This window comes from Balaenoptera physalus (assembly GCF_965194825.1).
Source record: "Balaenoptera physalus genome assembly, chromosome: 11".
NCBI lineage: Eukaryota > Metazoa > Chordata > Mammalia > Artiodactyla > Balaenopteridae > Balaenoptera > Balaenoptera physalus.
This window is the reverse complement of record NC_138896.1, coordinates 33,992,399-34,020,236: the sequence shown is the minus strand read 5'-3', so window position 1 is coordinate 34,020,236 and position 27,838 is coordinate 33,992,399. Positions and strand designations below refer to the sequence as shown.

General features: G+C 54.8%; 1 protein-coding gene across 3 annotated transcripts in view; it reads left to right on the top strand.

Annotated features, from left to right (window-relative positions):
• FOXP4 (forkhead box P4) overlaps positions 1-27,838 on the top strand; it is a 60,054-nt gene that overhangs the window by 8,619 nt on the left and 23,597 nt on the right. For all 3 annotated transcript variants that reach the window (XR_014251243.1, XM_082414913.1, XM_082414914.1), the window contains exons 2-3: positions 10,253-10,493; positions 22,038-22,133. Coding sequence is in view for 2 of the 3 variants with exons in the window: in XM_082414913.1 (XP_082271039.1) it covers positions 10,269-10,493; positions 22,038-22,133 (321 nt within the window). In the remaining variant the exon portion in view is untranslated. The remainder of the gene's footprint in view (positions 1-10,252; positions 10,494-22,037; positions 22,134-27,838) is intronic.

The window sequence follows — 27,838 nt, the reverse complement described above, 5'->3', positions numbered from 1 at the left end:
TCCCCTTCCTTCTACCACGGAGGGAATTACAGGTCTTGTGTCTTGGGGGATCTGTTCCAAGCTGAAATCAGCCCATCCCTGCCCAGGTGAGTCCCTTTATGAAAGTCATCACCCTCTTACCTGCCCCCCCCCGAAATTTATGTACTTTTTGTTGGAGATGGGGAGAATTTCTTCCGAGAATGGAGCCACAGGTGGGGATTAGAGAAGCACTGGGCAGCAGTCACCTTTCCAGAATTCATCTTGGAACAGGGAGAGAGATGTGGAAGGATGCTGAATCTTGCACATTCGAATATGGGTGTGTTTTTTTGGATGCCCCTGAGTTGGTACCCAAGATCCCTGTGAATGCCACCCCTAGATATCATCAGGGGAGACAAAGGGAGGGGCCAGGGCATGTCAGAGGCCGGCTGGGCAGAGCAGCCAGGGCCCCAGAGAAGGCCAGACTACTGGTCTGTCCCAGGCCAGCTGGAGCCCCCTGGTGCCAAGGGCACTACCAGAACCAGGCTCCAGATGGCCACTTGGGCCCTGGGTGAGTACCCCACCCCTTAACCAGCAGGCCCCCCACGAAAGACGGCACTATTTAATTAGCCATCTCTGATTAACCAAACTTGGCATTCGGCTCCTTTTGCCCTCATCTTTCCCAGCTCCGAATCAATGGCTTTGATATGCTAATTAGGGAGTAATTTAATTTCAAAAGGCCGCAATTAACAAGGGTGTTGTGGACATGCTGTAGTTAAGCGGAGTAATCTAATTTGCATTAGTAACAAGCAGGGACTAATTAGAAGCTTAATTAGACACTTAGATGGCTCTTATGTTTACTTTCTTAATGAGATGGAGTGGGATCTTTGGTTCTCTTTTCTCTTTTTTTTTTTCCTTTTTGTTAATTCTTCCTTTTGGTCATGGTACTTGGAAGGCGTGTTGAGGGAGGCCACCTTGCTAGGGCCTGCTGGGAGCATTTTGGGGCCAGAGCCAGTGAAAGTGCGCTGGGGTGTGGTGATGGTGGTGGGGAAAGGTTCAGATTCCAGGGAAATTCCAGAGTGACCGCCCTCTGGGCCTTGCCACGTCTGAGGTGGAATTCTGGGGAAGAGCACTGGTTTGGGAGTCAGAAGAGCTATAGGGTTTCAGTTTGGCTCAACCTCCTAGCAGCCAAGTGACCTTGACACATCACTAAACATCTTTGAAGTGTGGTTCCTTCATCTGTCAGAGTGAGTGCAGGTTGTGTGTGACAGGGTATGGGAAAGAACTTTCAAGGACTCTGAGTGGAATGGTTGTTATTAAAATATATTCACAAATTGTGTGCCCAGGCTTCACTTCCGTAAGACTCAGCTCAGAAGTCACCTCCTACAGGAAGCCTTTCCGGAGCACCCCCACTCCCTCTAGGCACCCATAGCCAGCAACCACCCCACCCCCCAGTATCTACTTAACATTTGTAAAGTTGTGTGTGTTGTGTAGGGCAGAGGTTCTCAACCCTGGCTGTACTTGAAGTTTAGAATACTTGGAAGAGCTTTTTAAATTATCCGTGCCTGGATCCCAGATAATCCAATTAAATTGATCTGGGGTAGAACCTAGGTATGTTTTTTTGTTTCTTTTTTTAATTTTTGGCTGCACTGCATGGCATGTGGGATCTTAGTTCCCTGACAGGGGATTGAGCCCACGCCCCCTGCAGTGGAAGCTCGGAGTCTTAACCACTGAACCGCCAGGGAAGTCCCAGTATGGGTATTTTTAAATGCTTGTGTTTGCCTGTATGTCTTTCTTTCTCCACCAAACTATAACCCACCCCCCAAAAGCAAGGGCTGTGTTTTATCCCCCTCTGTGTGTCCAAATGCCAGTACCCACCGTGCCCAGTGTCAGTTGCAGGCAGAGGCCCATCACCCAGCTATGTGCCCAGATTTGACAGGGCCGGTAGTGTTGGGTTCTCAATACCATAAGCAGAATCTGAGAATCCTCTGGAGAAGGAGCTGAGGAGAATGGAGGAAGATAGCTTTAAAAAAAAGAGCTTGTGAGTCCTCTGGGACAGGGGTGCATTGCTGAAGGTAGGGCAAAGTCAGCACACATTTTATGGACATCAATTAAGGAATAAATGTATCAAGAGCCTTAAAAATATGCAATTCCACCTAAACATGTATCCTAAGCAAATAGAAATGGAGAATATTCTGTTCGCATGAGGGTGTTTATTACAGTGTCATAGTGAAAAAATAGGCAGCAGTCTGGATGTCCAGCTTTAGGGGATCTGCTAAATAAATTCTGAAACACACAGCCCATTCAAACAACTCTGTTACCACTAAAAACTGTTAATTAAAATATTTGATGTCATGTGGAAATGGTTATGACCATAAGTGGTGAGTGGGAAAACAGAAAAATTCAAACCATGTACAGATTATGAACCCAAGCTCACGTTTTAAATGTTTATATGCCCAAAGAGAGCGAAAATGGATGAGACTGGAAGGGGTGGATCCCAAAAGGATCTCTGGCTGGTAGACTTATAGGTACTTAGAAGTCTACTTACTTTTTCTTCATACTTTTCTACCAGGATGTCTTATTTTTATGATTAGAAAATAAAGTTATTTAAATTTGGGGGAGAGGACTTCCCTGGTGGCACAGTGGCTAAGAATCTGCCTGCCAATACAGGGGACATGGGTTCGATCCCTGGTCCAGGAAGATCCCACATGCTGCAGAGCAACTAAGCCTGTGTGCCACAACTACTGAGCCTGTGCTCTAGAGCCCGCAAGCCACAACTACTGAAGCCCACGCACCTAGAGCCCTTGCTCCGCAGCAAGAGAAGCCACTGCCATGAGAAGCCCGCACACTGCAATGAAGACCCAACGCAGCCAAAAGTAAATAAATAAATAAATAAATAAATTTTAAAAATAAATAAATAAACTTGGGGGAGAACCTGGAACAGACAGCCCAGGATGGTGGCTCCCCTTCTAAATCAGAGGATGCTGCAGCCTTTTAGAGGTGTGTCCTCACCCTGCCACGTGCACTAGCTCCTTGGGCTTGGAAGTTTTGTGCTAAGAAGAGGCCTTGAATGGTCCCTAGAGTTGGACCAGATAGCTCCTAGTGTGTCATTTGTGGAGACTCTCAGGCTGAAGTGGGAGTCTTAGGGAGAAAACCGAGGGTGCCAGCCTCTGACCCACACGAGGGAGAGTCCCGAAGTACAGGGAGGGCGTGGGCCTGGAGAGGGTTTGAGCTTTTTCTGGAACTCTGACAGCCCCATCTGCTTGAGGAGAGACACTGCCGGGCTGATCAGAGAACCAAGTAGTCATGTGACTCACATCACCCTGCTCTGCTGTGGGGACACATTTTGGAGCTACAGAGACATTCTAACCCTTGGATTCTGTCTCACTTTCCTCAAGTGCCAAACCATAAGGCTAGGATGAGGGGATGGGATCTGGACTTGCTGCGTCCCCATAACTGTAGTAAATTCCCTTCTCTGAAAACCTTCTCTGGCAGTGTATTTTATTTGGTACCACAGCAACCCTGAAAGGAAGGGTTATTGGTATTAGCTTCGTATGGTAAACAAGGAAACCAAGGCTCAGAATGGTGACCTCACTGCTCATGTTCTAATTACAGAGGTAATAAGAGATCAGAGCAGGGTCAGCAGGTGGGATGCCAAATGAGGGGCTGATAAGAAAGGCTGAGGCCAAAAGTGGCTCCTGCCTGAGCCCTCCCTCACCTGGTGGCCTGAAGCTAGTGGGCCTTTGGGGCCTGAGCTGAATGGGGAAGGGGATCCCTGGGTCTTGGGATGACAGATTGGGCAGTATACCAAGTTACTTGAAATGCCAGTGCTCATTGCTCTGAAAAGCCCTCTGCTTTATGTCCCTTGACACAAATAAGAGCTGATAGCAGGACAGCTAGAAAGGAAAAGAAAGAGAAAGAAGGAAATAGACGGCATCTTCATGCTCTGTTCTCTGTGGTACCCACTTATGTGTCTTTTTATATAATCTATAAATGTGTCCATTTCAAAGACTTTTTGCTCGGAAGAAAGTCTGAAACCAGTGACTTCTCTTGTAAAATAAGGGCCTTTGCATATACTGTTCCCCTGCATTCAGTGTACACTTTACCTGACCCATACCTGCTCATTCTTTTCTAAGTATAGATGCCATTTTAAAAGGAAGCCTTCCCTGCCCCCTGCCCCCGTGTAAATTAGATCCCCCTGTTTATTCCCTGCACTCATATTTGATAGAATTTATTTTATTTGAGCGTATCTATTTGTGTCCTTATTTATCATCTGCCTCACCTCCTGGGAACATTAGCTCCAGGAGAGCAGGGCCTATGCCCTGTTCTGTTCAGTTCTGCACACACACAGCCTGGCACATGGGTAAGTGCTTAAATATTTGTTGAACCAATGAATGGATGAAGGGTCATTGCCGGTGAAATATTCTCCTGGCCAGCGTCAGAGGAGAGAGAAGAATGACTTTGTTCATGACCATAACTCCACTAGTGGCTAAACTTTGGAAAAGGCAAATGCCAGGTTTACCCAGAAAAAAAGGGAGGGAGAATAGGACCTCCATTATTACCAGTTGCCCTCAAAGCAGCCAGGACACCTGTACTGGCTTGTTTGTGTTTTGTAAGCCTGTAGGGGGCCAGGGCCAAATTTCAGTTTCCTGCAGATAGGTCTTCAGTGCTTGGCTTAATCGGGCACTAAATCCATGTTGAATGAATGAATGGTCTTGGAGGTAGATCATCTCGTTTTGGCCACCAGGAAGCTCATAACTGAAAGCCAGTGCTCATCGTTGAAGCCCTGTTGTATTGGACAGACAGACAGCATCAGCATCACCTGGGAACTTTTTAGAAATGAATTCTCAGGCTCATTCCAGACCTAAAATCGGAAGCTCCAGGCCTGGGGCCCAGGAATCTGTATTTTAACAAGCCCTCCAAGGTGATTCTGATGCACTCAAGTGTGAGATCCTCTGGCTTAAGATCTTGGCCTATTTATTCTCCCTTCCTACTACCCCATGATACTATATTTTAAGTAACTGTATCTGTCGTGTATTGCAGTCTGCTTCCCAGTCTTTCTTGCAAGTTGATAGGGGTATGCATTATAAATAGGTAGCTACATCTAGTCTAGTTTCCCCCATCATACAGAGAAGAAAAGGGGAGAACTAACTTGGCCCAAGTCACACAGCAAGTTGGTGATAAAGCTGGGGCTAGAAGCCAGTTTCCCAACTTCTAGTCTCAGGCTTTCAGCTGTCTCTCCAGCTAGGTTCTAGGTTTCCGAAAGGGCTGGAAACTGTGTCTGCTATTTCAACTCAAATCGCCACCATTGCTCTGGGTACAGGTTACCTGTGGTCACGCCCCCACCCGCCGTGCTCCCCTAAGAGCTGGGGGTGCCCTCTCTCTCTAAGGCTGAGCGCATGCACGTGTGCGCCCTGCGGGACGCGCGCCGGGAGAGAGAGTGCGCTGGGGACTGCCCCGCCCCTTCCCTCCTTCCCTCCCTCTCTCCCTCGCGGGTAAACTCCGGGCATCCATCAGTCTGTTAATTGCACTAATTAGAGATCGCGGAGGTGTTAATTGGAAAACCCTGGTATTGTGCCTGTTTGGGGAAGAAAACGTCAATAAAAATTAATTGATGAGTTGGCAGGGCGGGCGGCGCGGGTTCGCAACGAGGCGTAGGGTGTCGTGGCAAATGTTACGGCTCAGATTAAGCGATTGTTAATTAAAAAGCTACGGTAATTAATACTCCGTACACCATATGGGCCCGCGGAAAAGGCACAAAAAGTTTCTACGCGTGTGGGGCTCCCCGTCCCGTTTCCCCTCCCCCAAAGCACCCTAGCCCTTGGGTCCTCCCTTTGGCCCCAAGGTAGGTGGAACTCGTCACTTCCGGCCAGGGAGGGGACAGAGGCGGACCCGGGCGCGTTCCGAGGCGGCCCTCGGTGCGAGCCCGCGTTCTTCGAAGGGCCAGGAGCCTCGGGAAGTGGGACCCCCCCACCCCACCCCCCCGGTGGCCCGCAGACTCCCCCGGAGCGGAAGAGGCGGCTGTGGCTTTGACCCTGCTTGCTTGCTTGCTTGCTTGCTTCCTTCCTTCCTCCCTCCCTCCCTCCCTTCTTCCCTTCCTCCCTCCCTCCCTCCCTTCCTCTCTTCCTTTCGACGGCGTTGTCTGCGGGAGCGTCGGGGTACTGGCCAAAGGCTCCGGGGTGCCCTGGCTCCCCAAGGGAACCCTGAGAGATGGAAGACCAGGACCTACCCAAGGACAGGACCAGCGCCCCAGACAAAAATCCTAGAGCACAGGAAATGACTCGGCCTCTGCCCCCAGCGCAGTGTAGGAGAGGGTGCAGGGAAGGCTGGGGTGGGCCTCCATTTTAGCAAATCTTAGAAAGACCTTCTAATTTCCTCTCGTTGCTTGTTGGTATGAGCCCAGTGACTTGCCCAAGGTCACACAGCTGGCCCTTGAAACCAGATGGTCTCATTCCCAGAGCGCCTCGCCACTTCTGCAGGTAGTCAGCAGCTCTTTGCTGAGGAAATGGGTGCCTGGGGCGGAGCGCGGACTGGCAGGATAGGAGTGTGTGGAGAGAGGCGGGAGGGTGGGAGTGAACGGAGGAGGAGGGGGCTCTTGGAGGGTCCCCCTCAGTACCAGAGCAGGCAGCCCCGGTCCCCATTGGGAAGTCTGAGGCCTACATTTCCCTTTGGGAAAGGGACAGCTGTGATTCACGTGGAACCTCGGTGGCTCTCACCAGCCTCTAGAACACAGTGGCTTCTTGTGTACATACTGACTAGGGAGTTTTCCTCCTGGAGCTTCCAAGTCAGAAGAGACTTCAAGACCACCTCTCCATGTAGAGATGGGGAAATGGAGGCCCAGAGAAGGAGGAAGGCAAAGAAGTCACAGCTGGTGGTGACTGAGCTCAGGCCCCCTGACACCCAGTCCCCTGCCTTCTCTAGCCAGCGTCCAGGCTCCCATGGACGCTGCCTTTCCCCCCCAGCCCACACCCTTGTTGTGGGTGCAGGGCACGGATATCAAGGCCTGCCTCCAGTACCCCACTCCACCCCACCCCGTCCCTACCTGGCCGGGCGCCAGGCACCCAGAGCCTGCTCACCCACAGTGCAGGGAGCAACCCGTTGCTGTTGCAACGCCTGCAGAGAGACAGGCAGGAGGCTTGAGGCTGCCGCTGTGCTCCTCCTCGGGAGGCCAGGTGTCTCAGGGCAGAGGCGAGGAGAGGCCTGGCAGCACCCACCTGCAGGTTTGGATGGGTACTGGTGGACAGGCAGGCGCGAGCCTGGAAGGAGGTGAAGGCCCCGGGAGGGGGCAGAGCAGCACGCCATGTGGGAATTAATGCCATTCGTACACCCTGCGGAAATGACTTTTCAAATGCATATAATCTCAAGCATGCAAATGAGAGGCTTGCTTCACCCTGTTTAATATGAATGATCGGCCCTTGAATAGCTATTATTACACGCCACACTGCAGCAATTATGTTGTTCACTGGGTGTCGCTCTGTACCCCCCCCCCCAATAAAAAGAAAAGAAAAGGGCACCTCTGTTTGCATCCTCCTTCCTTTTTTCTCCCTTTTTCCAAACTTGCTGTCTGAGCAACTTTATGGTGTGTGTGTGAATGTTGGAAGGGGGGCACTCTTCCTTATCCCAAGAAGAAACTGCTGGATTCTCTCTCCTTTCTCCTGCGCACACACACCCCTGAGGCTCTGGTCTTTGTCCCCTGGGGCCCAGGAGTTTTCAGATCTTAGGGAAGCTAGACTTGGAATCCAGGCAGGCAGCTGCTCTCCACCCCCAGCAGGGCCAGGGTCAGGCAGAGGGAGAGCAGAGCGGCCCCTGCTGTCTCCCCATCCCCCTTGTGTATCTGGGGCCCAGGCCTGAGGGAGGGAAGGTGCTCTGTAGGCTGCTGGGAGGGATCCGGGTGGGCGGTTGTGGGGAGGGTCTGGAGCCCTGTGCTCTGGCGGGTGGAGGACGGTGCCCACCCCATCCATCATTTGGTAGCTACTGGCCCTGGGGCTGACACGGCCATTAAGGCCGGAGACGAAGTGCTCAATCTCTTCTGAACCGTTGCCCCCAACCTTGCCCTTGCCCCTAGCCCAGCTCCTCTCAGAACCCAGGATTGGGAGCAGCAGCTGGGGGTGGGGGAGGAACAAGCCCTTGGGAACACAAAGAGAAATGCACAAACGTGGGACACTCCAGCAGCACAGGTCACCCAGGAGGCCACACAGGTCCACTGGGACAGACACCTAGAGTCACAAGAGCAGGGTGATATGGCACACACGTGAACTAGTGGCCTCCCCATGGGCCTTTCACAGTGCTCTGTCCCCCCAAACCCCCGTGCACACCTAGATACCCTCACTGTCTTCCCCACTCTGCTGACAGCAGGGACAAAAACAGCAAGTGGCCCAGTAGAGTGAGGAGAAAGAGTTCTTCCGGAGTGAAAGAGAATTGGGGAGCTGCCACCTCGGAGAAGGAACTTGGGAAATAATCCTTCCAGCAGTTTCTCTATTAAGGCCCTCCTGCACCTATTTATTGGGTCAGGGACACCGTGTGGTTGTGGGGTCTGCCAAGGCAGAAAGGTAATCAAGAAGGGAGGAAAGAACGCTGGCTGGCTTCCAGCCCAATCGCTGTGTGATCTGGGCCAAGTCTTTGACCTCTGTGAGCCCAGGGTGTTCACCCTTACAAATAGGGCAGGTGAAGAAGAGACCCACCATTTTTGGCGCTTACTCTGCTAGGTGGTTTGTATGTGCTATTTTATTTACTCCTCACAGGATCTGAGAGGCTTGGAGTAATTACTTATACAAACAAAGAAACAGGTTTAAGGAGTTTAAGACTCATGTCAAAGATCAGTGGGGAATACCAACTGTGTCCTGTTTGGCTGAAATTTGTGTTCCTCTCAAGAGGCTGTGAATCTGGGGATAGCTGGAGACCCCAGACTTTGAGAACACCTCTGCATACTGAAGTCCCCCATCTGCTTCATAGTCTGTGTACGAGCCCCTGAGATAGTACAGCCTCCGTGAGTTGTAGAAGGAAACCCAGGCCTCCTCCTCACTAACCATAACCATCCCAGACATACCCTCTCTCTTTCTGAGCACGTTTCAGCCACTCCTTGAGAGGCAATTAGGGGAGATGGGGGAAGATACAGGATTGAGGCCTTGACTCTGCCTTGGGTAAATCCTCTGACTCTCTGGACCCTCAGTTTCCCATCTGTAAAATCAAGATGATAATAACTATCTCCCGGGACTTCCTTGGTGGCGCAGTGGTTAAGAATCCACCTGCCAATGCAGGGGACACGGGTTTGAGCCCTGGTCCAGGAAGATCCCACATGCCGTGGAGCAACTAAGCCCATGCACCACAACTACTGAGCCTGTGCTCTAGAGCCCGCGAGCCACAACTACTGAAGCCTGCGCGCCTAGAGCCCGTGCTCCGCAACAAGCCACAGCAATGAGAAGCCCGCGCACCGCAACGAAGAGTAGCCCCCGCTCACCACAACCAGAGAAAAGCCCGCGTGCAGCAACGAAGACCCAACGCAACCAAAAATAAATAAATTAAAAAAAAAACCCAAAAAACTACTCTCCCACAATTCTTGTGAGAAGGGATCTTGCTGCCTGTAGAGACAGTAAATATTGAGTGTCTGCTTTGGGCCAGGTGCTGGGCTGAGGGCCTTAGAATGGAAGGTCAGAAAAGTCGGACCACCAGCTGCCTTCCCTGCACAGCTCCAGGCCCAGCGGAGGGTCTGGCACCCAATAGGTGCTGGGAAAATGGCAGCGGTTTTTGCTGTGGGGGGGGGGGGTGGGGAGGTGGGAAGGAGGCCCTGCCCTTGGGGAACTCCCCATTTAGGGGGGGAACAAACACAAAGGCCATTACAGGTGCCTGTGGGCGGGGGCGGGTGGGGCGGCCAAAATGGTGGTTCCGGGGACTAGCTCACCTGCTTTCAAGTCCTTGCAGGACCCCCACCCCTCCTCGCTCTGCCCTACACACTAGCCTGGAGGGAGAGGCCTGAACCGGTTTGGGTGTGTGGGGGGGTTGGGGGGGTAGCGCCTCCTCGAGGAAATGTGGGGGAGGGGGGCAACGGGGAGGCCTCCGCTTCAGTCTGGAGCTGCCCTTAACTGGGGCGGAGGGTGACCTTAGATAGGAGGGTCTGCACCGCAACAGGGGTCCCAGGATCAGCCTCCAGGAAGCTGAGAGGGAGAAGCCGCCCCAGGACTTGGTGGGGGTTGTGTTGTTTGGGGATGGGGTGTTGAGGGGCATCGCCTGCTTCCCCGGGTGGAACCCGCCCTGCCTGTCCAGCCTCAGCCCCTCCCCCGTGTCTCTCCTCCCCCTCCAGGTCCCGCTAGAGCGACATGATGGTGGAATCCGCCTCGGAGACAATCAGGTCGGCTCCGTCTGGTCAGAACGGCGTGGGCAGCCTCTCCGGGCAGGCCGATGGCGGCGGCGGCGGCGGCGGCGGCGGCGGGGCCGGGACTGCGGGCCCCGCTGGAGGCAGCGCAGGCAGGGATGCGGCCGCGGGCGCAGACAGCAACGGCGAGATGAGCCCTGCGGAGCTGCTCCACTTCCAGCAGCAACAGGTAGGAGCTGGCGCCTCTCCCCAGCAACCCAGGAGAGGGGAGAGGGGCGCCGGGCCTCTTCCCACTACACCCTGGCCACCTGGGGGCTACTGCTCCCTGCCACGCAGCCTCACTTTAACGTTCTTGAGAAGGTCCAGCCTGCAGGGACCCCCTCTGTGCGCTCCCGTTCGAGTGGTCACTAAGGCAGGGGGAGAGCAGCCCTCCCAGAAAGAGAAGTGGGGCTGGGGGCGCTGAGATCATGGACCTTAGAACAGCCTCAGAAATGCCCACAAGGGCAGACAGACGCCTGGGCAGCAGGCTTGAGGGTGTGCGTCTTGTGTGGGTGGACGCCTGGGCTCTCCTCCCGCACTCTGGCTAAGTTAACAAACACGGTTGGGGGAGGGAGACCCTGCTCTAGGTGTGTGCTCTTTGGGGGAGGGGGGCTGTGCACACAGTGGTATCTTCATTTTATTTGTATTATAAAATGTTCCCCACCTCCACCTCTGCTTGGGCCCCTGATGCAAGCTAGATGTGAGATTAAAATTCCAGGCACCAAGGGTCAAGGCAGCTGGGAAAAGGTCAAGAGCAGTAGGCAGAGGCAGGCCTCCATTTTTAGTGCTCAGACTGGAAGTCCTGTCTGTGTCCCCCGCCCTCTTCCCCTTCATCATTCCCACCCTAAACTGCAGAGTTCAGGAGTCCAAGACCAGCCTCTCTGAGGATCGAGAGGCCTTAGGGGTGGGGAAGCCTAACTGGGTTATGACAGAGCAGGGGCCCCAGGTCCCAGCCCCACCCGGGAAAAAAGGAGAATCGTGCTTGACAAGTTCAGGAGAACCGGCCCAGCCAGCCCTGGCCTTGGGATGCTCCTTCTCTTATTTGACTTTGCTCCTCGAATCACTGCTGGTGGCATTGCCCCTTGGGGGCTCTGCTGGGAATGTGGAAAATTCGGGTCCTGCATGTTCCTCCCTACCCGTACCCCACCCCTGCCTCGTGCACACAGATGTGTGTACCCACATCACCCTCATGCTCTCTCCCAGGTTTGCCCTGGGGCTCCTCCCCCGACTCCATAGCCCCTAAGGGGCCCTTTCCCACCACACTTGTTGAAGCTAGAGGTCAGACTGGAAGCAGCACCGTCAGAAGCCCGGCCCCGCGCTCTGCACTGAGCTGGTCAGCCAGCACTGATGCAGGAACTGAACAAACCCAGGTTAAGTCCCAGCCTGCCCCTTCCCAGCAGTCAACCTTGGCCAGTCCTGGGCTTCCCTTACCTCTTGGCACCTAAAGTACAGGGTTGTTAGGATCAGATGCAGTTTGGGTGTAAAATCCCTGGTCAGTACGGATGTGAACAGAATTGAGGACTTTAAAAAATTCCTTCCTCTTGCAAACAGTGGAAACTTGAGCAGTAAGGGCCTGTCTCCTTTCTCCAGAGAGATGGTCCTTGGGAGTTTGCTGGTATCTCCCAAGCCCTCCTAAGCAGGTTCTCTGGGGAAGAGACCCACAGAATCTGTACCACCTACGGGGGACAGAAGGTCAAAGGGCAGAACCCTGCCCTTCATCAAAATAATAACAGAACACACCCCACCAGAAATCTCCAAGGCCACCCATTTTGTATGGGTGAAAACGCTTCCCCTCCTGCACCTCTATGCAGACAGAGCTGTGAAAAATTTTGAATGTCGGGGGAGGGCTGGGAGGAATACTGAAACTGGAAAGTTTCTTTAAAAAAATTATTTAAAGAGAAGACTGAACACAGATATCAGGATAAGTGGGGAGAGGTGTGGGGTGGGGAGGGACAGAACTGTCTGTACCGATCAGGTTTCTCTGTTCTGCGTTGCGCTCAGGCCATGTTTTACCATCTATATTCCACGTTCCAGTTATCCCTGTTTGTTTTGGTGAATATCCCAAAGTCCTGGAAAATCCTATATCTGTTTCACAAATAAACTGGGGTGGAGATTTGGAGGCGGGCGGAGGGAGGGCTGTTTTATCCATTTGGGCTCACTATGGGCGTAGTGCCTGGGGCCAAGGAAAATATTTGAGACTTAAAAAAGGTTTTCTTGGCTCCAAACTATGAAAAGAACCCTGCAAAATTAAAATTACAAAATTTTCAATTAAAAGGAAACAGCCTGTGGGCTGTCCTTCCCCCTCCAATATATGAGCGAGGCTTTGGGGAGAGCTTGAGGGTAACACTTTCTCGTCCCCCCCAACAAGTGTCTCTGACTGTTTGTGGGGTAGAGCGAATGCAGGAAAGAGAGCTGGGGCCCAGCGAGTGCCCCCTCCTCCTTGACCCCCACCAGGAAGTCCTTCGAGGACAAACAAACACCTTGCCTCTGTTTGGTGCTTTGGGTCTTTAATTACTTTCACCATCCTGGGGAGATGGGTGTTATTATTCCCATATCACAATGAGGGGGCAGTCAGAGGTAGCACTGACTTGTCCAGGTGACACAGGAAAGGCTAGATCTCAGGTCTCCCGGTTCCTAGTGCAGGGCTCAGCTCCCACCACACTCACAGTCCCCTGAGGGAAGTGGAGGCAGCAAGGCCTGGCGCCTAGTAGGTGCTAAATTAACCACTGCTGGTGAGTGAATGAGAGCACTCCACTCCCAATCTAAAAGCGCTCTTAAAACAAACCAACAAAAGCAGCAATGGCCGCCAGCTCTAAGTGGCCACTCCAGAAGCAGAGGGTGTGAGTGGGTCTGCGGGCTGTGCCCTTGGTCCCTCCTCCTCGTGCCTCCGTGACTCCTCATTCTCTGTCCGTCTGTCGGTCCTCGGTCCGTCTGTTGGTCCCTGCCCCTCTGCTCTGGATAAACAAGCCCTGGAAATGCAGTCTTGGCCTTTGGGAGTAATGAGTTGACAAAGGAGAGAGAGAGAGAGATAAACAGGGCGAGTCAGAAGTCAGGCTGGTGACAGGACTTTAGGCTGAAACAAACAGTGCTGAAGAGGGCAGCCACGTCACTTTGGAACAAGAGCAGGCGCCTGTTTCCATGCAACAGCAGGCCGGGAGCTTGTTTAAACAGAGGCGGGGTAGGGGGGACAGGGCTCAGCTACCAGGCTCTGTCTGACTGGAGAGAGGGTCCCCCTCTGGCTGCCCCATTTCAGCAGTCAAGGCCCCAGCTTCCCGCTCCCTCCTCCCAGCCCTCTTTTTGGTGAGTGACAGAGCCACACCGCCTCCACTCTGTCCTTGGGGCTTTCTTCTGGTCTCCAGTCTCCTGGAGACTCACCCCTGAGAAGGAAGCGTGGAGAGGAGAGCGCTGTGGGCCCTGGAGCGTGCATTCACTCAGCAAACATGCATCAAACCTTATTTTGCACCTGGCACCCTGCTGGCCCGCTGGAGTTGGTGATCCCCAGCTGCTGTTAAAGAATGCCTTGAACCGAACAGGCGTGCCAGCTGCCCGTCAACCCCCTCCCTTCCTTCACCAAGACAAAGTCTCCTTCCTCAGTGGCCCCCGGCCGCATATTTCCCCTCTAGGATGGCTTTTTTCTTTGAAGGTCGCCCCTGCATTTTCTCCTAATCTAATTTCACCTGTATGAAAATGTTCCCAGTGTGTAGGGCTTTCCCCAGAGACCACAAATATCCCTGATGGGGGCAGCCAGGGCTGGGAGAAGTGTGTGCCAGCTCTGGGGAGGTGAGGTGGAGGGCCTGGGGAGGTTTTGGGGACCAAGCTGGATGCTCGCTGGATTTGGGGCCAGGAGGACTGGGCCAGACAGTGGGGGCGGGCAGGGCTGCTGGCTCCTCGGCTGAGCTGAAAGGCGTCCTGGGCCTCCGGAGCCTGCACTCCTATTGTCCTCTGGTTGCGGGGGGTGACAGGTCAGCGGGGGTCACAGGAGGGTTGCCTAGCGTCTGGGAACTCCCACCGCAGTTGCCTTGGCAACTGGGGCCAAATCCCACCCTGTTCACATCCTGTGAGGAGATTCAAAATGGTTGGGGGGCTCTGCACATTCATGGGCTTTTAACTCACCCCCCTCCATAGAGATGGGGCGAAGGGAGTGTCAGGGAGCTGGGGAAAGAAGAATGGAAGAGATTTTTGTTCTCCTCCCCCATCTGGCTCTCCTCTAGGGGGATGGGGTGGAAAGGGGAGGCTTCAGAGGTGAATTAGCCCAGACACCTCACACACGCTGTCAACAGTTGCGTTTGGTCTTCAGGTCTGGGGCCCATTTCTTCAGTCTTTGGGACTCCCACCCTCCTGCCCCAGATTCTGCTCCTTCATCTCTAGTCCTACACCCTCCAAACTCCCCTTTCCTTTCCGTAGAGTGAGCCCCTTCCCAGGAAGTGCTGGGGGCCTGGAGGGAGAGCTGGGACCCGAACTCCTCAGAGGCGAGACTTAGAAAGTTCCCGTGGGTGAGGTCCCTGACCCGGGACAGCTGTGGGGTAGTGTTAGAAACGACCGACCGCTCCCTCTTGCTTGGGAACAGAGAGCAGGTGAGAGGTGGGCCCGGGTAGTAAAGTGACAGGCAGGGTCCTGAGAGGATGCCGCAGGGGACAGGACCTAACCTCCCTTCTCTCACCCTTCCTGGGTTACTAAACCAAAGGCCACCCTGTTTTGTGTGTCTGCCCCCTAGTCCAACAAAAAAGGAAGTTTCCCTAAGAGGGGAGAGAAAGGTCAAGGAGAGGGCCCGGGGCCTGGGAAAGGGATGCTCAGGCCGCTGCTTCCTTGGGACTAGGGAAGAGCAAGTGCACTGTGCTGCCAGGCTTCCCTTCTGCTGTGGAATTCGGACACCCCCTCTTTTTTCCCCCTCTCACCCCCTTTTTGTTACCAGAGTTCTTGTCCTTACTGATAGGAGTTTGGGGACCAGGGAGAACTGGGGAAAGGGGGTGAGTGTTTCCGCTTCTGAGGGTGAAGGATTGAAGCGGGACGGGCCGCATCCCAGGGCCAGTGCCCAGCTGGTGAGCTAGGTTTTCTCCTACTGGAGCCCCTTCATTCTGAGGAGCCCCGGTGGGAGTCAGTGGGGAGGGAACTGCATGCCCCCCACAGTCCCCTCTCTAAACCCCACACTTACAACCCCTGCGGAATGGCTAGCGTGAGGGTGGCGCTGAACCCAGGCCTGGGAATAGACCCCCTTCTGGAGAACTCCAGTTACTGGGACGCATCTGGGAGGAGTCTCTCTGAGGGGAAGCGCCACCATCCCGCCGACCCAACCGCCCCAACCGCCCCGCACTATTTCAGCTCCTTCCCGGATGCCACTGCTGGACCTTTCTATTGGAGCCGGTTTTGGCCCGGAGAGGCTGGATCTGGATGGGCCTAGGGCTGTTCCCCGCTGGGGGCACGAAGGGAGGGAAGGAAGGAGCCTCTGGGGAGGGCCTTGCCCTTTTGGGCACTGTTGGGTTCATTTGTTAATTCTGTTCTGTGGAGAGGAGGCATTCTCAAGACGCTCACTTGGCGGTGAAGGGGTCCTAAAACCGGTCTGTGCATCTCCCACCCACGTGGGCCTGTCTGTATCTGCGCGTTGCTGGTTTTCATTTTAATGGTTCTAATTTGAGAATGCGCCGATGTCATTTTTACGAGGTTGGTGTAAAAAAAATTTACAGCCTTTTCCAAAAAGCTTTTTTTTTCCAAGGGAAGAAGGTGTAGAATCACTTCGGGGGTTTTATGGTCTCCTCTTCCCCATCCTCCTTGCCCCCCTTCTCTGTGTAATTTCATTTTTATGTCTCTTTGCTGGAGGATAAAGCCTGGCTGGTGAAGAACCTGGATCTCCCCAGGTCAGCACCCTTAGTGGTGGGGGCCCCTGACCCCTGACCCTTCTCCCTGCACCCCTTCCCTCCACACTCTGGTCCCAGAGGACTTGTATTTCAAGGGGTAGACGGAGAGACGTTTCCTGTTTAATTCAAGTCAACAAATACTTATTAGGTACCTCCTGTTTACTAGCAGTGGGTTAGGTGTCTTCTCTCAGAGATTGTGTCAATTCCTGCTTAAAATCCTCCAACAATTTTTCCTTGAGTGTAGAAGGCAATGAAAAGCCATCGTCCCGGTGATGCGGCTGCGGCTCACCCCTGGGACTTCTTCTCAGGCCACTCAGCTTGGCCACACTGGCCTTTTTGGTTCATAATGCTCCAGCCTTATATGCCCACCTCCGGGCTCTTGCACCAGCTCCTTCCAACCGTGAATACCCTCCCCTGGAAGAGTAGCCCCCTCATCCTAAATGCGTCCTCGAGAGGCCTTCCCTGGCCACACAATCTAAGTAACCAGCCAGCCGTCCTTTGCGTAATGCTGGCCATCATCTCACAGCTCGCTTCGCTTTGCTGTAGGGTCTGTCTCATCCCATTAGAATGTGAGCTCCATTAAAGCAAATACGCCATGTCCCCAGTGTCTAGGACAGTGTGAGTGCCCTGTGGGGCTTCACAAATACTCGCTGAATTATAGATAAATGAATCAAAAGTCATATTCCGGGGTGGGGGGGGGAGCAGGTGAGATGGGCCTTCCTGGGAGGGCTTTTCAGGTTTGGGGTGGGCCGGCCCACCAAACACCCTTCTAGGGCCCCTTCCCCTAAATCGAGCCAGCTCTCAGTTGAAATTATCGAGACAATTGAGATCCCAATTTTGCCAAAATTAGCTAGATGCAGACAAAAGAAGTTTGGGTTTTGTCTATTTGGGCTGCTCTTTACCACCATCGGGATTAGACCAGAGTTTGCTGGGGCGGGGGCGGGGGGGGGTTCCTCCATCCTGTCTGCCCAGCTTCTGGCTCCTCACCCCTGTGCAGAGAGCCCTGTGTCAGGCCCAGGGGGATTTAGGTTCTGCTTCTGCCGCTGTGTGACTTTGGGCGCTTCACTGCCCCTCTTCGGATCTCCGTTTCCTTATCGATAAAGTGAACTAGATAAGTGTTTCACAAACCTTTTTGCTGGAGATCTGCCGTAAGAAATGCCTTTTATTTGGAGTGGCAGCACACAAGAGTTTCACGAAACAATGCTTATGCTTACCTAGTAACTCTGATGTTTTCGTGTGTGTGTGTGTGTGTGTGTGTGTGTGTATTTTTTCCTATTTTTTTGACCTTCTAAATTGATATTATATGACCCACCATTAACTCATGACCAGCAATTGGGAAAACACTAGACTAGATACCCTCTAACACTCCAGCTCACCAGGTCTGTGACCTGCGTGACTCTGCTTCTCTGTTCTCAAAAGTTCAGCCCTTCGTGCTTGTCTCCCTGAGCACCAGGTCCCCGCCCTCCCAAACGCACAGAGTAAGGCTGGGACCCCGACACAGACCTGGAATCCTCCAGCCTGGAGAAAGAACCGGTAAACAGCCCTGCACCTGGCCTCCACAGAGAGGATGCTGGTCCTCCCCCAAATTCTCCAAGACAGAAATGAGGGTGTAGTCTCATCCCGCAGATGAGAGATGCATCTGCCCCAAGACTTGTTTCTCTTTTCATAGCAGCTCCCTGTTGCCCTCAAAGCACTAGCTTCAGTCCCCTCCAACCCCGCCGCCCTCCCTGGATGCCATCCCTCCCTGGATGCCATCCGTTATAAGCCATTTGTTCCTAATTGTGAAGCTCCTGCTAATGACTTCTGAATGGGCGGTTGGGGGAGGAGAGTTCGGCTTCATTAGCGAGACTGAGTTCTTAGGCTTGAGGGGGAATGGGGGCGGGTGTAGATGGAAAAGGGCTTGGTTAACAAGTCCTTCTGGGTGGCACTGGACAAATGATCAGGAGCTGCCTGGGAAGGTGAAAGATCAATAATCACAATCACAAGAGTTAACGTCCATCCAGGACCCACTGAGTGCCAGCACTGTGCCAAGTACTCCATGCGCACCGTCACATGTATTCTTCACAGCAAACCTGTGAGCTGACTACAGGGTTATTCCCATTTTACACAGGAAGAAACTGAGGCTCAGAGCAGTGATGTGACTTACCCAAGGTCACTCAGTATTTGGTGGAGCCAGGATTTGGATCCAGATCCCTTTGACCAGGGTCCGGGCCCTGAATGGACCCGGTACTGCTTCCTTTAGAGGAAAACTAGACTTCATTCCCCAAACCACAGAGCTGGGCATTTGGTTTTCAGTCTGAGGGGTGGAGGGAGCAGGAAAATAAGGTTTAAAAGGCCAAATGGCTCCCAATCTCCCATTCTGCCCTGAGCCCCCCCACCCCATGCCTTCTCCCTGGTGGGATTCTCAATGCCTCTTCCTACCCAAAGCTGTATCTGGCCCACAAGGAAGGAAAACTGAACCCCGTGTATCAGGCCCCAGCCACGGCAGGCAGTGCAGACACATGCCTGGTGTGCCAGAGTGGCGACTGTGGCTCGGATGGGGCTTTAGAAAGTCTTAGATCTGCCTGATCCCTTGGGTGACCACCCTGGAGGAGGACATCCTAGGCCAGAGGGCCTCCCCCGCCCCTCCTCCCAGAGCACCATCCCTGGCTAGGGGTCCAGATGGGGGTGGGGGATGGAGCAGCATTACAGGGCGCTGAGCAGTCAGTGACATGTCCAGGCCATCTGGGGAGGGGAGACTGGGCCCCAAACCCAGGGTCTGCCCATCACCCTCACCCCTGGGCACCTATAGGGTGATCTTCAGGTGGTACCAAGTCCCTAATTGGGTCAAGGCTGGGCTGTAAGCAAAGTCCATGAAATGAGTGTGTGCTGCCCACTGTCACCTCCCCATCTTCTCCAAGCCAGTATGAGGTGGGTGGCCATAAAAGTGAATGAAGGAATGAGTGAAGGATGAATGAATGAAGTGCCTAGAGGAGCAGACCCTGTGGGCTCCTCCAGCCTCTCTGGCTACTTAACCTCCAACACAGCTCGATTTTCTGTCCCTGCAAGTGGTTTCCAGGTCCCCAGACTCACCGGCTATTTCAGTCGTCTGTGGTGTGAGGGTCGCTGTGCCTGGAACGCCCTTCACCCTCCTTGTCCACTTGCTGAGCCTGCCCTTCCAGCCTCCAGTCAGTGCTGCCACCTCATCTGGGCCCCGGCGCTGGTGTCCATCTCCACCTCAGTCTGTGACGGGCGTCTCATCACAGCACCAGGCCCTGAGCCCTGGGGCAGGGCCAAGTTCTGTTTCTCTGTGTCCCCAGCACCTAGCACCTAGCACCGTCCCTGGCGGGAAGGAAGGAGTGTGGGGGGAAGGGTGGGAGGTCAGAGGAGGTGACAACCTGGCCAGGCCTAGAGTCTCACCTGGTCCCCTGTCACCTGGCCTAACGGGGGAGGAAAGGCTCAGAGTGATAGGAGGGGTGGGGCCTGTCGCAGGGAGGTCTCACAGGAATAAGATTGCAAGGCCCTGTCATTTTTTTCCTGTAAATCTTGTAATTTCATGCTCCAGGGGACCACAAAGTAAGTGAGTCAGTGGGGAGAGAATCCAGCCCCCCAGGCCACTCCCCCGACCAGGAGACTGCTCGGGACTCCCTCCAACTTCCCCTGGAAAACCGTCCCCTGTGGCTCCTCTCTTCCCACCAGGGATTGGGGGGGGGGCTTCCTCCCCCCACCATGACCAGCATCCCCTCTGGGTCACCTGGGCTGCCAGCCCCTGAGCCATCCTCTTCACCCACCTTGCCCCCGATCTCTGACCCCTCTACCCCATCTCTACCTTTGGAGGACAAAGAGCATCTGTCCAGCCCATGTCATTGGACCTGGGGGGGAGGTCCCTAAAAACGAGGCACATAGAGGCAGGGCCCCTTCCGGATGACCAGCTGGCCACCTCCTTCCCCTCTTCTTCACCCTGCACCTCCTGCCACAGCCTCTCAGAGCCCTTGACTCAGGTCAGATTTCTACTTTCTGATGTGAATCTTGAAGAGAAGCAACCCCGGGCCACTCCTCCCAGTGTGAGGTCCCAGGGAAGAGGGGCATGGAAGAGGCCTAGGATCTGGGGCGCTGGTGAGGGGCATGCCAATCTGGATGCCAGGTCTGCCCTGGGACATGCTCCCATAGATACACCAGGGTGTATTTAGGTACTGTCCTAAGGTAAACTAGGTTTAAGCCTCAGGGAGGCTCAGCTATTCAATGAAAGGGCTGCGAAGGGGGTGTGTATATATGCTTGGTGTACAGTGGGCGCCCCCTAAGTGTTTGCTGAGTGGCGGGGTGGGGGGCTATGAGTGCATCCGTGTCCCGCCTTATAGGTCTGCCTTGGTGGTGCTCGCCGTGGGTAGGAGAGTGGAAGTCCACGTGAGGACAGACAAGTGTGTGTGTGGATAGATGTGCGAGGAAGCCGCAGGTGGCCTGTTGCATTTAATAGGTGCGCTGGGGAGAGGCTGGAGGAGGTGAGAGATTCAGGATACAGGAAGGAAGCGGATGCTCCTCGAATGCCGACCAAGTGCCAAGCATTGGTCCTTTAGTGCCAAGCATTGGTCCTTTAACACCCCACCCCCACCCGCACGTATTTCAAAGTTAGGTAGTGGCCCAGTTTTGCGGAGCAGACTGGAACACAAAGATAGGGGATAACTTGCCCAAGGTCACCCTACTGGTAGGCGGCACAACTGGGCTTCAAACCCAGGTCTGCCTGATGCCAGGCCCCCCTGTCAAAGGCCTGGACACAACTGCTCTGGCCCCCAAGGAGATCTTTGAGGAACCTGGGTATATTTTGTGCTCCTGAAATGTGGATTCAGGACAGGTCCCCACATCCCCTGCCTCTGAGCCCCCTACTGACCTGGAGTGGCGGGGGATGGAGGGCTTGGCTGACCTTACAGAGAACTTCCTGGCCTCTGTCTCCTACGTGACCTCTCCTATTCAACCTCTCACTGCTCGTCCGCCCACCTCCTAGGCCCACTGCCTGGCCGGAGAGGCTCCTCCTGCAGACTCCGTGCATCTCCCGTTCTCATGATCCCACCGGCTCAGAGTCCAGTCTGAGCCACCGTGGCCCCCAAGCCCCGACCACTACAGTCAGTGTAACTCACTGATACTTCACACACTCCCTTCAGGACTTGATCCAATTCCCCCAGCGCCACAAGGCCCTGCTCCCAGACCTCCTGCCCCGACTCATAAAGCCACGTAGCGCTCAGACCCTGAGACCCTGAGACTCCACCCTCATCCCCCCAACTGTGTGCTCTGACTCCAAGTGAATGCTACTCCCATAGCCCCCAGACCGACCACCTAGTAAGGCAGATGGCCTCGGAGCCAGGCTTCTTGGTCTCAAATCCTGGCTCTGACGCTTCCTAGCTGTGTGACCTTGGACATATTACTTAACTTCAGTTTCCTCATCTGCAAAATGGGACCAATAATCCCTACCTCACACCCTCCCAGGAGAGGATTAAATGACATCTTGCTGGTAAAGTGCCTGACACATAGTAGATGCTCGACAAATTGTACCTACTATTAATAGCCTGAGTCCACCACTGTACTTTCTCCTGGGTCCTTGTTTTGACCACTGACCCATTTGCTGCCCCCATTGAGTCCCAACAAAACCTCACCAGGTCCCAGAGTGAGTCCCTACAGGTTCTGATCCCCAAAGCCTGGCAGCTTCTCTCAGTGACTCCTACCTATATCCTTATCCCCTAACCCAGGTGGACCCCGTGACCCTCTCACTCATCGCCAAGACCTTCTACATGACCCTGATCTCCTCCCCTTTATTCTCTCCAAACGCTCCCTGAATCCAGGATCCTGCACTGACCCTTGCCCTCCCACGTCTGCTGGAGCAGCCGGAGCACTGATTCGCCCCTGTCTTGCAGGCTCTCCAAGTGGCCCGGCAGTTCCTGCTGCAGCAGGCCTCGGGCCTGAGCTCCCCAGGGAACAATGACAGCAAGCAGTCGGCCTCTGCCGTGCAGGTGAGGAGGATGCCCTCCTGTACTGGGCTGGGCTGGGGCCAGGTCGGAGGGTGGGCTTGGCACCGAGGGAGGGGAAGGACCAGGGAGGGGAAGAACCGGCTGGAGAATTGCTCTGGCCCATCCCCAGTGCCAGAGAGGGGGCGGCTTTCCAGAGGGGATTGCAGTCTCTGCAGGGGCAGGTGAAGAAACACCACCTTCTCATCTGCACCTGACCGCCCAGCCCTTCCTCCACCAAGCCTCGCGGCTGTCGCTCAGAGTTTGAGTCTGCCTGAGCCCTCTGCCTCTGTACCTGTCTGCCTGCCTCCTCTTCCCTGGCTCTGCCCTCAGGGTCTCTCCCTGGCACTTCTGGGTCACTCAGCCCATCTCTCTCTGCTTCCCTCCCAGGCTCTCTCACTTGCTGAGGCCACCACGCCCTCCCCCCACCTCCTTGTCTCTCACCCACCAACTCTCTCTGTCTCCCCACATTTCCTGTCTCTTGATGTCTCTGTCTCTTTTGTTTTCCTTTGCACAACCTGCCCTTTTTGTCCGCCTCTCCCTTCCCCGCAGCGTGCCGGCCCATCTGGCTGGCTGGGGGAGGGGAGGGGAGGGGAGATGGGGTTGGGGGCGGGGGTAAGCCAGGCCTTCTGTTTACCTTTTGTGTCACAAAGAACTTGGGAGAATTGCCGTCTGAGTCGGGGTGGGTCACAGCTCCGCGGGCAGCCCGCTCCCCTCCCCCCTGGCTCCCCTCCCCCTCCCCTGGCAGCCGGGCTTCCTCGCTCTCCCCACCCCTCTTGGCGGGGGGTGGGGGGCAGGGGTGGTGGCTCCAAATTGGGGAGGGGACTAAGCGGGGCTTTGGAAGGAAGTTTATCTAAGGGAGGAAGGGTGAGCACAATCCGATCCGCAAAGCGCTGAAGCCTGAAGGGTGGGGTGCTGAGGGAGTGGGGGGGACGAGTGGAGCAGGGCAGGGAGGGGGTACAGGGTGGCCGGAGAAGGACCCGGGACTGGGTTTGTCCTGGGGCAAATTCCAGTGCTCTGCGGCTCCGGCTCCGAGGGCATATCTGGGTTTTCTGTGAAACAAGCTTACGTTCCGAAAGTGCTTTCAAGAAGTTGAAGGTGCCGGACAGGACAGTTGTGGGGCCTGAGCAGTGACCCTCTTTTAAAAGTCTCCAACCTAATGAGACAGCCCTCAGGGGGAGGAGTTGGGCAAAGAGGGGTAGTGGCCTGGGCGGGGAAGGGGAGGACAGTTCGGATAGCCGCTAACGGGAAGAAGAAAGTTCTCACACTGGAATGAGGTAGTAGGTTCTCATGCCCCCGTAGTGTCAGGACTGGGTCTCTTTGAATTAGGGAGCCCCCCATATATTCCCTGGGTCTGAAGTGGCCCTCGGGCTACTGTTCTGAATCTGTTCTGAATTTTCTACCCTGGGCCCAGCCTAGTACCCACTTCTAAGAACAGGGAGGGGTAGGCTGGGGAACAGTAGGAATGTTCCCCAACCCAGAGAGGGTCTCCTGACCCAAGTAAGAGGGAGGGAGCTGGATGGTAGTTGGAGGGACTGAGGTCAGACATCAAGAAGGACTTTGCAGCAGGGTAAGAAGGGTAGGATCTGAAATAATTAAGAAAGGAAAGGAGGCTGTGGAATCTTCCTTCGGAGATCACCCCCACCCCCCAAAAACGAGAGGGGTCACTCAACAAACACTTACTCAGTACTTCCTAAACTGACAACATTTGCAGAGTGCTTACCGTGTATGCTGGGCTGGGAGGAGCAGGGATGGTACCGGACATAGAGGAAGCTTATTTAGAGGCTGAGAGTTGGGATGGATACAATTTGGTGCCAGAATCAAGGACCCAAACTCAACCTCTTAAGTCTGGGAATCGGGGTCCCTGGGTGAGTGGGGAGACTAGGCCAGAGCTTAGTTTAGGTTAAACTCCCTTGCAAATGACCAGAAGGTAGTCCTCAGTCCTGGCTGGAGCTGCAGCAAGAAAGATCGTGGTGAGACACCAAGAAGAACTTCTAGAAATGGCAAGGGGGCTGAGAAGATGAGACGAGGGCTGGGCACAGCTAAGGGGCCTGCCCTAGCCAACCTTCTGCCCAAACTCCCAGCTACCTGTGCTGCCTTCTGTGATTGAGCTCTCCCTGCCTGGGGCCCAGGCCCAGGGACAAACCAGGCAATCTCCAGGCTGGAGCTGGAGACCTAATATGGTTTTAGAAACTCTTCTGAAGCTGGCTCTAAGAGAGGGGTGGTGAACACGGCTGGGAGGTGAGTGGGCAGGCAATCCTGCCTTGAGTTGGGGACCACTGGGAAAGAGGCTGCCATCGATCTGCATTACCCACTTGATTCAGGCTCCAGATCAACAAAATATGCTCTCCCCTATCCCACCACTAGCCTTGAGTTCTTAGAAAAGCTGTTTCTAGGCCCTGGACCCCACGCGGGGTCAGAAGCCCCACTTCCTTGGAGATTATGAACCTGAGGGTGGGGATGAGAGGCAAGGAAGGTATCCAGGGTTGGGGCTCCAGGCTCCTGGAGAAGTTCAGACATGGCCCCAAGAACCCCCATCTCCCCAAGCCCAGAGAACCATCGGGCCAGGGCTCTGTACTGGGGACTGCAGTTCACTACTATGCTAAGCACGTGGCAGCATCACAGTGTAGGCAGGAAACTTTGAGTTCTGGAGCTAGTTGTTTGGGTTAAAATCCTGGCTCTGCCCCTTGTCAGCTGTGTGACTTTGGACAAGTTTCTTAACCTCTCTGGGCCTGAGTTGCCTCATCTGCAAAATGGGGCTAATAACAGCATCTGTCCCCTAGGATGGTGAGGATAAAACGAGATGATTTTGTAAATCACCTAGTGTCTGCCCCACGGTGATTTACATGGTGGTTGGAGGGCTCCAGGCCTGAGCAGGGTCCCTGAGGGAGGGGCTGGAGGCAGCTGTCGGGCATTTTGCCCGGGGCTTACACTGCCAGGGCTTTTGTAAGCATTTAGCTGCCCTGGCCGCCCTCCAGATGGTGACTCACGGGCCTCGCTGGGCTGACTAGCTGACGGTGCCCATCCTGACAAATCCCAGCCTGGTGAGGGGTCATTGGGGACACCAGGGGAGCTCCAGCTCAGTCCTCAGAACCCCCAAGGGGTGTGAGGGGAAGGGATGGGCTCAGCCAGCTCAGGAGATAGCAGGCAGCTGCCACCTCACTGACCTTTCTTGACCCCGCTGGGCCACCTTCAAGACAAGTACACACAAGGTAATCCATCCAGATTACTGCAGCCGCCTCTCCAGCCAGCAGCTCAGCCAACTGGCAGGAACAGCAGGGGCCGGGGAGGCCTTCCAAGGTCATCTCTTCCATTCCCCTGCCTCCAAGTAGGAAAGCCCCAAGGAAGGAAATACCACATCCTTTCCTGCAGGCCACTCGCAGTGACTCACACCCCTGGTGCCTGGAAAGACCTCCTGGGTGTCTAGGCTCAGTCTCCTCGGCTGGGGGCCTTGTCCATCTCCTCTAGTTCAGTTCTCACAGCCATGAGCATGGGAGGCCCAGAGCTTTTGCCCAAAGTGACCCTTGCCACGTAATGCCCCTGGGGCCGGAACGTTGGGGCCCTGGCGTGCCTAAGGTGCACTCGTGGAAGAGGGGAGGGAAAGAAGGGAAAAGGAAAATCCAGAATGTTTTAAAAAGTAATTTTCTTTACATTTGTGTAGAATTTCATGGCCATACAAATCACTTTCACTTACTCCTTCCCCCACTGTCCCTCTAGGCCTCGGTTTTCTCATCTCTAAAATGGTGACAATGATGGTACCTTCCTCCCAGGGCTGCTGTGAGGATTCAGGGAGATAATACACATAAAGGGCTTAGCCAAGCACCTGGCACGCCTGGCACGTAATCAGCCGCCAACAACATCATCTTGAGTAGTCGTGTGAAGCGGGGAGGGCAGATGTGCCAAAGCCCAGTTAGCAGATGCAGAAAGTGAGGCTTGGCGATTTCAAAGGATAGTCAATGTCAGGGACAAGAACCTGGGCCCTCTGACTCAGAAATCCAGGGCTCTGAGCTCCACCATGTTTGGGGCCCCCATGTCAAAGGACAGGTATGCAGCTGCCTCGGGAGCACCTAGCAAAGGATACAGGCTGGCTCTGCAAGGGGGGGCTGGATCTGTGCCATGGCCTGCCCCTCCGAGAGTGGGGACCAGAACAGCCCTGCAGCCTGGCTTTCCCGAGCCTCCCCAGGAGACAGTTGTAACGAGAGAGGTCGGCCTTTGGGATCTCTAGCCTCATCGAACCCTTGAGCTCCCTGGATGGTTCCATTTCCACACACTCTCCTAACCCTTCTCAAGACCTGCTCTGGGCGGGCGCGGGGGGGCAGGCGGTGCGGGACGTGGGAACAGCGGGAACTGCAGAGCACACAGACCTGGGCATGAATCCCAACCCTGCCGCTTAAGGCTCCTAGTTAGAGGCCCCTCAGAGCCTTCATTCACACGGTGTGGCCGTGGCTAAAAAGCTAGGTGCCCCTTCCAGGGATGTTTGCACAGAGATGGCTGCAGTAAAGGAGGGGAGCCCAGGGCTGGAGCTCAGCCACTAGTGAAGGGGGGGCAAGAAGAGGTGGGGGCAGTGAGACTTACCGATGTCCCTGGAGCCACTGCACTTCCCCCGTTGCTCCTCTGCCTGGGGATGCCCTCACTGGTGGCTTGAGGCTGAGCCTTGCCCCTGCCAGGGATCCTGAATGGAACCAACTCCTCCTCTTCTGCCCCGCCTGTGGGGCTGGGGGAAGGTGAAAGGGCCCAGGAATCCGCTGGGGACATAACCTGTGCTGTCCTGACCAGGACGAGTCTCTGCAAGACACTCCCCCTGGACTGGCCCACCAGCACCCCTGCCTCCCCGCCCCAAGGTTGATCTGCCAGGAAGGTAACTCAACTCGGGGGAGCACACACTTAGTGAGTGCCTGCCATGTGCCAGCTCTGCTGGGGCTGGGGAGTGAGGCGGGAGATTAGAGACTTGTGCACATGGGGCTTGAAGAGTGATGGGGGTGGCCGATGGCCCTGTGAGGACACCTGTCCTGCTAAAACAGGGCATCAAGACAGTGTTGCAACTTGGACTACCCAGGCTATGACTGCACAGGCTAGGGGTTTCAGGGGAGGTGGGAACCGGGAAAAGAATGATGATACTGCTTTTCCCTGAACCTTTTGCCTGTAGCTAGATTCTCTGGGCCTCCTATAGAGGCCTCACCCAGGGCCGGGGGCAGAAAGCTGCCCTACTATGAGAATCCTGCAAATTCCAGCTGGAAGGAGGCATCTCTGTTTTATGGTTGAGGAAACTGACACCCCAGAGACAGCCAGTGAATGGCTGGAGGTCACTTGGCAAGTTCATTGCAGAGCGAGGAGGAGCGGCCTGCCTCTCCCCGCGTCTCTGCATGGTGTCCTTTCCACCCCACTTGGACCTAGTTAGGTGATTACACGTACACACTCACACAGGGTGGCCCTCACGGTGCTCCCTGGGCGTCAGCTCCCGGTCACCGTGTGTGCCGCCTAGACAGGTGTGCTGGAGTACGTGACCCGCATGTGAGAGGGGCCAAAGTCCAGGTCCTCGTGCCGTGTGGGCTACATTTTGAAACCTTCCCATGGCTGCAGGCTGCCCTCCTGGCCAGGCCCACCTTGTGGATCGTGTTCTCAGAACAGACTGAGCAGGAGTCGGCAGTGGCTAGGTGCTGCCCCTCCCCATCACTGGGGGAGAAACCCTGCACAGCATGGATTCTACTAAC